At 32.8% G+C, this 11,851-nt stretch overlaps 1 protein-coding gene across 1 annotated transcript; it reads left to right on the top strand.

Moving 5' to 3' along the window:
* Nucleotides 1-523: 523 nt before the first annotated feature.
* Nucleotides 524-1,779, top strand: LOC134714371 (uncharacterized; the record flags this gene model as incomplete). Its single annotated transcript, XM_063575613.1, has 1 exon — nucleotides 524-1,779. A coding segment is annotated over exon 1 (1,209 nt), but the record flags the coding sequence as incomplete, so codon positions are not given.
* Nucleotides 1,780-11,851: the final 10,072 nt, after the last annotated feature.

Raw genomic sequence — 11,851 nt, 5'->3', positions numbered from 1 at the left:
ACGTATATTTAATAACCAAACAGAGTAACATAATTAAACACCATAACTGACGACCTTTACGCATATATAGAGGTGCTCCGGGAGCAGATTCTGTATTTAATAAGTGTTCGTAACGGACAGTTGCAAGAGAAATGGCAAAATCAAAGGCTCGAACACAACAAACGAATGGATTACAAATGCCATACTCCTGAATTAGAACAAATCAAAATAAAACACTGATGTGACTGTGTTATAATCTTAAAATTACGCTTTTTCTTCCTTTCTTTATTTTTATGATAAATGGCGTTAAAACGTAAGGCATACTGCAAAAGATCTAGATTATATCTTTAATCAATCGTTTTACATTTGTTGCTTTAAATAAACATGCTTTCTTTAAAATATCATAAAAATAATAATACTTTAAATGAATAAAACGAAATAGATAAAAAGATAAAACAATGACAAAACTTAACACGATTTCATAATTATCTCATAGTTAAAGTTCAACATCTTAAACGCAGATAACAAAGACGTTCCGATAACATAGACAGCACATTAACGATTTTGTGTCGTATTGCAATCAATGGTAATATGCATCATTATCCAGATTCATCATATGAAGCACGCAACAGAAGTGAACAACGTTCTGTTGTTTATAGGGGGCATCCTCCTGACCAGTATTACCCAACAGGACCTGGTTATGGAGGTTCAGCACAGTATGGAATGTCCAGGGAAATGAGGGAAACATCTTTTGTAAATGAAAGATATAGGGGCAATCCACAATCAATCCAGTCAATCGACCAATATCCCAAAGACAGATTGGACCATTCGTATTACCGTGGTAACCCACAAGAAATAGAACTACCAGATATGGGCAACCCATCGTTTCGTAGACCGTATGTCGCGTCACCATCATCTCATAAAATGGACAGAACCCAAGAGCGAACACGATCTAGGGAAATGATGAAAAGGGCGTATGCTAATGAAGGATTTGTACACACACCGCCGTCACACCAAACAAATGACCAGTATCCCATGAACAGATTTGACCATTCTTATCACCGTGGTAGCATCGAAGCGATAGAACAACCAGGTATGGCTAACCCATCCAATTATAGAATACATGTCATGCCACCATCATCTCCTACAATGGACGGGGCCAGAGAGGGCACAAGTAATAAGCAACGCAAGATGAAACGCGAATCAATTCGTATAATCCTGACCAGGGTTTGTTCAGCAGTATTTATTATCGCAGATTGTGTTTTTGACTGGATGCAGTATACTGATATGACAACTCCACCAGAATTTTTCGCTGAAATCGGAAGCAATTTTCTACGGTTACCAAAGACGGACAAGCATTGCACAAGTAAGGATGATGTTGCTGAGAAGTATATGTACTTTACAATTGCTGGAACAGTTCTGACAGTTATACAACTTGCAAATATTATCTTTCAGATTTATAGCGAGGTTAAATATATGAAGGAGAAAACAGAAGCAGGTGACGATAATGATAACAAACAAAAGAAACCGATGGCTAAAATAATGAAATATCCAAAAAAATTACTGGATGGTAGGACAGAAACTCTTTATTCTGTTTTATTTATAGAAATTCCGCAAGGACTTCTTCTCCTCCGTTACCAAAATGTATGTTTACCAAGTTGTGCAAATCCTCTGAATAGTAAAAAGGGTACTAGACGTATCAGGAATATCGTTAATGGGGGTCTTGCAATTCTGAACAACGCTTTTCGTTATTGGACATGTACTAAGGCTATTGAAGAATCAGTTGAGGATGACACATCATGTTGCGGCGGTGGAGGAAAGTGTGTTGGCTTTTTAAGGTGTCTTTTTAAATGCGCCTGTCCGTGTTTATGCTGCTTCCATCGGTATGTTTATCTTAAGTCACAAATATTGTAACTATATGACTTTCAATAACTTGACTATATTTTAACATCAGCCCATTATTCTCATTATAATCAAATTAAATTTCCATCTATTGTAACAATGAATTAAATATTGAAAATAGCTCCAACCGATATTGATAATGACATGTATGCAGTATTTTTATAATTTCTGTCTAAGTGATACTGCCCACCGATGATATCCCCGCCCAAATATTTTTGTAATCAGGAAGTAGTTGAGTGATGGATCTGCTAACATTTCCCGGTATAGATGACTTATATCAACCCTGAAACCTAATTTCATAAATACAGAGGTAAAACAGTATACCCAACTTTTAAACACATTAAGAAGCGACTATACATCTTTTATGGCCAGTATTCAAACACAGTATAACAACATGCAAAATGTAAAATTACTTTTATCATCTGCTCCCAAAAGAATAATGATTACATAATAACCCACGAACCTGATTTGACCTCGCGAATTCACAGGTTCATTCATCTCATGTTCAAACGGGTTGTTTAACGGTCGCCGATTAGATTGTTTTACAACTGGCACGAAAAATTCGCGCAATAAACTTTGTATTTAAAAAACATAATAAAACATGTACCAATGTATGAAGTCACACCTTAAAAAATTTATGCGAGTGTGCTAGTACAGGTTAGGTTGACATAACATATTAATAACCATACAAATTTTCTTTATTTGGCTCTTATAATGCATTCATGAATCACGATAAAGGAAAAACAGAAAATACAAATATAAAGTGAATTCATTCAAAGTAGGGGGGGGGGGGGGGGTTAAACATTTTGGAAATAAAAAAAAAGATAATCATGAAGTTTCATCTAAACGGACGTCCCATTATCAAAATATGCCGTTTAAGTAAACAATTACCATGTTGAGGTGAACTATATCCCTCATTTAAAAATTTTCAGGAAATGAAAACTTGTCAAAAATATACAAGTGTCCAATAAAGTTACTCTGCATAAATCAGAGAAAAATGTCCGTTTTTTTGTCACCAGAGAAATGAAATGTACAACAAAATGTATTTTTTTAGCCAACCCAGTTGACAAGTACGATTAGACTATTTTATCTTTTTTTTTAATGTTTTTGTCATAGAATATTTTGGTTTAAAAGATAATGAAATGTCCCACTCAGTCCCAGAATCATTGATCGTTGGAATCTTTATTAACTTCACATGCAGTGAAGAAAAAGAAATTATCCAGAGGACTTCTATAGTTTTATAGATCAAGATCCGGAGTAGTCCTAAGAAATTATACCTGACATGAAAACAAAACTGTCCTGTCACAAAAAAGAGGAAATACATATCAGCATAAAAGCGTTTACTTTAAAATGTTATCGGGCTAAGTCCAAGTATTAGTACTTTTCAACAACCATAACACATCATTAAATTAAAGAAGGGTTTCTCTAAACTATTGTTATCGTTAAATCATACGGCCATATTGTAACAATCGCATTTTTTTCCTTGTGCAAAGTTCAATGTTTATAAGCGTACACTTTCTCCTTTTTCAGATATGAATTCCTCGTACCTTGTTGTATCTGTGGACAGAAATGTGTGTGTGATATGTGCAATTGCTACAGCGAACCTTGGTTTTGCAAGATTCCTTTTTGTGGATTGTGTACCTTTCACTACTGTCCACTTTTAGACCCTGAAAACCCTAAAGGAGGACAAAAATGCTGCGATGTTACAAGTGAATGTTGTAAATGCTCCGACGATTCTAATCTTTTTGATTATGAACCAAATGTTATCAACACATCCCTTGCTGCAATTGTTAATGTCATATTTGTGGTCTTGTATTTTTTTAACATATGTAGCGTATTCTGCCTTCTGCTAGATCAGGTCGTCATTCTTGAACCTTTAAAATGGATTATGACAAACGGCATATTTGGAATATAATCAGCAAATCGACAAAACTTTCCGACGAAAGATAAACACTTATGATTAACAAATTATTTGTTTTGATAAAATCAGTATGTGTAAATATCTCATTACTGAAATATAATAAGGTTTTGCATTTGTCTTCCATTCTAATCATAACTCAAAATTCCAATATCTATTCGACATTTAAATGCATTTAAAGTCAATGCAGGAATAAAAATTAAGAGACAGAACGTAATTTCAAATGCTCATATCAATTATTTACATATATGAGAGAAAATTACTGAGGTGTTAAATATTTTCTTTAATTTCAAATTGTTTATGATTTTTCTATAAAATAAAGATCAATACCGATAATGTGTTTGTTGATTTGAAAATGTCAATGTTTATATGCAAGCCTCAAATCGTTATCTTGCTATACTGCGCAAAACGTCCCATATCTATGTCCTTTCTTCTCCCAAGTATTTGTCATTTTTAACAGGTATACTGTGTTCTTCTGTTTGACGCCATAAATTAATGAAACTTAATTCATATATCCTTTAAATTCTCAAAGAAAGCTAAAAGCGTCTGAACTTTAATGCAAAAGAAATCTTAGATGATCTAAATGTTGCCATTTCCTACGTGATGGTAAAACAGTATTGGCATTATATGTATATTTCTATGACGCAGTCAAAAGTCGAACAGCCTTATTATTGAAAACAAAGTTTGTTTGAGAAGGAATGCAGTCCTAGTATATTAACTTATCCTTGTTACTCTTCATAAACGCTTAAGTCATAAATAAAGGCAACAGTGGTATACCGATGTTCAAAACTCATAAATCGATAGACAAAAACAAATATGGTTATATGGTGATAAGGAGAGGGCTGATCACCAGAAAACAAGTGTACCCTCTCCCCCCCCCCCCCCCCCCCCCCCCCCCCCCGCCACACACATTATATTTGTGTATGTACAATGTAAAATCACAGTACTGAAAGATTTGAATGACAAGACAGAAAACAAAATTATGTATGATAGCTGAGAGTTAGTCTATAAGTATAGGTCGCAGTAGTATATCGCTGTTCGAAACTCATCAATCGATTTAGAAAAATAAATCCGGGTTACAAACTAAAACTGATGGAAACGCATCAGATATAAGAGAAGGACAACGACACAACATAAATACAACATTCAAATGTAACACACACAGAAACGAACTATAATAATATAACAATGGCCATTTTCCAGACTTAGTACAGGCCATTTTAAGAAAGAAAAAAAGGTAGGTTGAACCTGGTTTTGTGGCATGCCAAACCTCCCGCCTTTATGACATTGTTAAATATAACATTTAAATGACAACATTACATGACAGGACTACAATACAAATAAATGGGAGAACTTATAGGACAGAGAAACACACGGATAATAGCTAACAAAAGGTACTAGGGTTAAAATGTTATAAGAATGTTCAAACTTAAAAAGAGCGAATGTGTTTCTACTAACATTCTATGGGTCGAACACTTGAAGGTTTAAAACACATCTAAAATTTGTATTTTTTAAAACAGTATGATTGAACAAGCATTTTATGCAAAAAGAACTGTTTACTATATAAATTAAACAAACAAAATGTAACAGTTGTTTTCCACTCGTTACGTTGGTTGATATAGTCTTGCGTTTGAATTCTTCAGATTTTTTAAAATTGCTTCAACAATTTTGAATTAGCACTGCTGGTATATTTGTTAATAACTAATTTTCGAAACACAAAAACATCGAACCGTCTAAGAAATGCAAGAGACTTTAAAACGAACTAACGAGACAACGCTATCAAGAGTTAGGAAATCGGAGGTCATCCAGTTTATCATAAAGTGAATTATGAAGACTAACATGAATAAATCTATAAATTTTGAAGGAATCAACGAACAAGCCAATAATTATGTCATATAAATACTCCACTGCAGCTACCCCACTTGGAACACTTGGTTAAGTAGCTTCTTTATGAGTAGCAACCCTCTATCAACGAAGTCATGATAAAAAAGACAAGCCTTAGAATATCATTTAAACTTGGAAGATATATACTCCGTATGCGGGAGATGTTCTTAAAATTGAAAGTGCTCTAATGGAAAGCTTATATCATCTCTTTTGTCGTAAAGTTTTGTTTTCAACCGATCACCATTGTCTACAAGATGTAAGTCAAGATATGATACAGACTTAAATGTATCTTAGGTATCTTTTATCTCCAGTTCGTTTGGATAAATGCGTTAAACTTAATCACTCAATTTGACAAAATAAAACCTTAAAGTATTATTGCGTGTAATATACAACTTTACCTAAATGGTTTTGTCGATCGTGAAATGATGTTATCAATATTGACACAGATGGACTACTTCGCACTAAAATATATGACTAACGGGACAATTTCAAATGCCCAATTATCAATTTCCCATTTCTCAGCAGTAACATACCCTCTGCCCAATCGTATGGATTTTACATATCTCATGTTCACACTATACGAACTTTATATACAGGAGTACTGCTAACACAGAAACTGCACCGATATACCGATAAAGTTAGGAGGAAGAAAGACTACAAATGACACTCCGTAAATTTTATGGACACTATCACGAATTAGTGTATCCATACGATGTATCTTCGTCTCAACTAATTTAAGATGTTTTTTCCACATCTTAGATAATGGTTTACCATTTACGTCGTCTGGACCTGAAGGCATAAAACTTTGCTCAGTGCTCTGAGCACAAAAATCATGCTCGAAACATGAAATCCAGCAATTTGATTGGTTGATTTTCGAGTCTGAGTACACAAATCATGCTCGAAAGGTTTATGACCGTGAGGCCTGGTCGTCTAAGTACCGAACATGACGAACTTAACGATTATCTTTATAATACGTACATAAAACAAAAAGCATGGTGTACTGATCAGTTTCGACAAAAACAAAGGAAGGTAGGATCTTCTACACACAAAATTATAATTCAAAAGTTTGAGAAATTTAAATTCTATTTTCTAAATTTTCATCTTTATGCTGGTCTGTCTTCCATCCACCGTGAGCTTTCAAAAGCCTGTCGGGAATAGAATACCGGCAGCTGCTGTAGCACCACCGCTCCTTAAACTATGCAGGCCAAATAAAGAAATATAAAGGCCTATTTCAGAAAGAAAATAATCACCCTAGTTCGAGTGTAAGATAAAGGCCTATTCTTGCAAGATAGTTTATGCTTATCAATAGATTTGTACGACAGAACGCTAAAGATGTATTCGTCGCTTCCAACGGACAAATTTGCGACTCTAAACTATGTCTTATGCATACTTACTGGAAAAAGGTCTGTGCCAGTTCTAGAAATTTATCCGTCTTACCTTTTTGCATGTTTATTTGTAGATGAGAGAATCGAATGAGAACGTTAAATCAGAGGATCGGATGTATGCAACTCATCGTATCTAGGAAACCCGAAAAAACCTGACTGCATCAAAGCACAGATCCTCAACCCTGGCAAATTTTCATTTTTGACGAATTTCGCAATAATATTCTTCCAAATTGTAGGGGGGATGGGTTCTTTCCTTTTCACAGATTTAGATAACAATCTTATGCCACCTTCTAATACCATGTTTGATAATTTGTTATTTATATACTGTCGTATAATTCAAGATCATGTTCCCACTTAATTGAATAGTACGCTCCGTTTAAAACGGCAGTTGAAGCTCTAGATTGAATCAAGTAATTAGGATAAATAGCAACAGTACAAACAGGGGTAGGGAAAAACTGAATATTGTATTTTAGACACCATTATTTGAATCTTTTATACTACCCTTTATAATTCTTCAAAGTATTGTCACTTTTTGAAGCAGTTACTACTGAAGATAAAGAAACTATTAGAGATTTCAAGTCGGGATTCGAAAAATGCATTAAGGATTCCCAATGCAACTGTTTGAATCTAATCTGAAAATTAAATGAATTTAAATGTAATAATTGTATTTGAAAAATCATATAGAAAAATACTATATGTAAATGAATTTATTCAAAGATAATCTCAATTTTGATATACTAGTATACTAACAGACTGAATGTGTTTAGATAAAGATAAAAACAACATTAACTAAATGATATTTAAAGAGGGCCCAAAACGGGACATTAGTCATGCGCGCTAGCGGCCCAAGCGGGACTTATCTCTGTCGAATCAAACCGAACAAAATAAAATAGAATAATACCCAAACGGGACCTCTGTATATGCGTGCTAGAGGGCCCCATCAGGACTTATCTATTCAAAAGAAACAAAACAAAAAACAATGCCCAAACGGGACTTTGGAAGTAGGTTCATTTTATTGAAGACTTGATCATTTTGATAGGCCATCAGTCTAAATGATGAATGTTAAGATATTCGGTAAGATAAATTTGTTACCTTATACGAAAAAAATGGAATAAATAAATTCCTAAATGCGCTTTCACACTATGTAGAATTTACTGACCCCATATATATTGTATAATGTACTAGTAACATGCATACTGTATTACCAAAAGTACACATAAGACTAGATAAAAATAGACCTTATAGATGCAATACTTAGAATATGATCATCATTTCGGCGAAAGACAATCACCTCAACAAATAAATACACATTTTGAGATTACTTTTATCAACAATTCGCTGTAATAATCTTTTTATATAATCATAATTATACATTCCTTTATCTGCTTAAGGAAGTGGAAATAAGTGCATAGGAAGATTTTGTGGAAATAAATCCGGTAGTTTAAATTATTCTACATGTTCTGAGAAAGAACAAATTTTAAAATACTCATATTTACTATTACCATATTTGATATCAAATTACTGAAAATGAAGGGATTTTGGACCCTTTTATGGCATGGTATTGATAGCAAAATTTTGAAATTTTTCATTTAAATTCCATTGTTTCAATTTAGTTGGTATATTTCTTCATTTAAACACAATAATTTAAATTTGATTGGTATATTTCTTCATTTAAATCCAATATTTTTTTTTTATTTAAATGGAATATTTTTTCATTTAAATACAAAAATATTTTTAATATGTCATTCAAATGCAATATTTTTCATGCAATTGGCATTTTCAATAAAAAAAAAAAGTATTGCATTTGAATGACAAACTATACCATTTGAAAAAAAAAATATTGCATTCAAATTTTAAAATACCAATCAAATAAAAAAATAATGCATTTAAATGAAGACTTATACCAATTAAATTTGAAATGTTGCATTTAAATGATTTTTTTTCAACAAATACCACCCATACTCATTGTTAAATATCGTATTTCTATGTGATGATATCTTTTTAACCTCAGGCAACTGGTGTTGTATGTCTTTTATCATTCAGTGAATACAAAATTTAAAAAAAATCTTAAAAAAATAATTTTCATCTGTTTGTAAATTATTTCATATATTTTTACACTTGGATCTTCTTAGTTTTGTAGATACTGTTATTTTCTCTTTCCAGTTGCATTGTTCAGACACATAAGGGGGATGTAAAACCTCAATTCTGGATTGGAATACTACCGTGGAACCTTAACAATAAATTTTGTCGTACATGTATCACTACTGTGTCCGCTTTTCTCCTGTGGTGCATAGTTAAGTATGTACTTTTTATTCTGTTCTTTTTTCTCCTTGGGAGAAGGTTATATGTAACCTTCTTAATGGTGTGTACGGTTTAAATTTGTTTGCGGTTGAAAACGTCCACATTAAGCGGTGTACAAACATATATGCATGTCAGTTCATTATTAAGTGATAAAGAAGGTGATAGAATATTTTTAAAATCAATAACGTTCCTAAGCATTTTAAAACCTCGATGTCTTTAAAATCCTATTTATATATATACAGTATTAGTATAATGGAATACAAAAGGACAGTACTTATAGTTATATAAGAAACATGTGTAATATCTGAGACCAAAGTGCCCTTATGGTAAGATTGAGTTCTTGAATTAGATTATTAATTATAATAATTTGATTCTGCTTCGTGTGGACATGCTTCAACATGCAATATATATTTAGATTCATCATCAATCAACTTAATGTTTACTGAATTCTTACATTTTTGAACACATTTTATGTATGAAATTTAAATTGTGTTTTTCTTTTGAATTTCCAATAAGACTTTCCCAATTTAATTTGTATTATACTTCATGTGAAGCGTATTTCGGTCTTATTTCAAGTTATTTGTTTCCATTCTTTTTAAAGGTTGGGTATCATAAGTAAGCTGCAGCTCACACTTTACCTAATTGTTTCAACTTAAAAAAGAAACCTGGACAATTGTTGACCGCTATCATCATGAAAGAGGGACAAAAGATACTAGAGGGATATTCAAACTCATATAAGGTTCTTCAGAAATTCTTTGAGTTGAATTTTTACGTGCTTATATACGAGAACACTAGTCAGCAACGCACACTTTGTGAATATTTACAGAGTGCGGATATAAAAGATATTTCCAAAGTTTCCTGAGGAATTCAGACAGACAAACAGAGTTTATATCTTGTGATGTTCGGTAGCAGTTTAGAGTTCAGTCGTTGTTAAATAAGTTCATATACACTTTTTTTTTATCAATAGTATCGATGGTTTGAAATTATTTAAACTCACTTTTCAGTATAGCAATATCATTGTTATGTAGAGCAATGACCATAAATATTTACTTATGATACTTTGTCTGATGGTAGCAATACCAACGCTTCTTGTGAGATGTTATTTGTTTTCAAGTCCTGATACTGTTCACCATAACAATTATGTATTCAGTGTTACCTACTGAAGTGATTGTGTTGTAAATAAAAACATTATTACTGGTGTTTTTGTAGCAGTAAGCTCACATATGTAATTTTGTTGTATCAAACTAAAGACACACTAAGGCCGTGTTCACATTGACCTAAATTCGGTGTTGTGTTAGTGTAACTCACACGTAAACTAAACACAATTGCGTTCCCATTGATAAAACTCAATGTTTACATGTAGTTTAAATCATGTTTTATCTACACACAGTCGATAGTCAATGTAGGCCTTGTGTAGGTTAAGCGTACACAAAACTAGGCATTTAGGACATTAGTTTTACCGTGCATATTATATTTAAGGAGGAAACTATTTTTGAGTAAAATTGATAATTTTGATAATTATAAGTATAGTTCTCTACACCAATTGTTGTCTAAATTTTACTATATATAATGCTAAAATTGATTTCGACTTGTCACCAAAATTTGTCCTGGAAAAAAATCAATAGCCCACGCCCCCCACCCCCCCCCCCCCCCCCACCAGATCCGCCTCCTCCTCCCCAAAAATGAAGTAAATAGTTGCTGCCTAATTCATTTGAAAAGGTCTTCACGTACACAGAAATATTCGCCACTGGTTTTTACTCAAACAACGATTCACGCATAAATGCATGACTAAAAAAAGTGGGAGGTAAATGATATGTTTGTCTAGTATCTCAGATCCGTTAAATAACACTTAAAATAAATTAAAAAAACAACGTTACCCTTTTCCTTTACCAAATACTCATTGGAGAAGAAATACCATTTGAAACAAACAGAAAAGATAAAAATGTAGTGATCCCTAATATCTCAATCCTTTTTTTCGGCTGTAAGCACGCTGCTGCAGCTAACGTTTTTTTAATGCGTAATCGAGACATCTCTAGTCTGTTCAAACTACTGCAAATTATAAAAATGGCTTTCATAAAGTAGGAACCACTTAACTTCAAAAAAGGGAGAGGGTTAATTTTTTTTTATCTGAGTCAGATTTTTTTTCGCGCGTAAGTTTTTATTCCTTTTTTTTCGATGCTGGTGATCAAATACTTTTTTTTCAATATTTAACTAAAATGTATGGGGAAACTCTTGATTCAGATTTTTTTTTTTTATCATCTGTATGACCAATTTTTTTTCTTATCAAATTGGGGATCTGAATATTTCCATTCCCACCACACCCTCCTTTTGAAGTCAAATGGTTATTCCCTTACCGCTAGAAAAGTTACCCAAAAATTTTGAATTCAGTTCTACGTAATGAACATTTAAATGACATATATTTTACAAGTGGGAACAAATCTTATGTACAGGTACCTAAACAAGGTGTATAGATGTGAACAAA

This window comes from Mytilus trossulus, chromosome 4 (assembly GCF_036588685.1).
Source record: "Mytilus trossulus isolate FHL-02 chromosome 4, PNRI_Mtr1.1.1.hap1, whole genome shotgun sequence".
Classification (NCBI taxonomy): domain Eukaryota; kingdom Metazoa; phylum Mollusca; class Bivalvia; order Mytilida; family Mytilidae; genus Mytilus; species Mytilus trossulus.
Note: the sequence above shows the minus strand (reverse complement) of the source record. Positions and strands in the feature narration are given on the sequence as shown.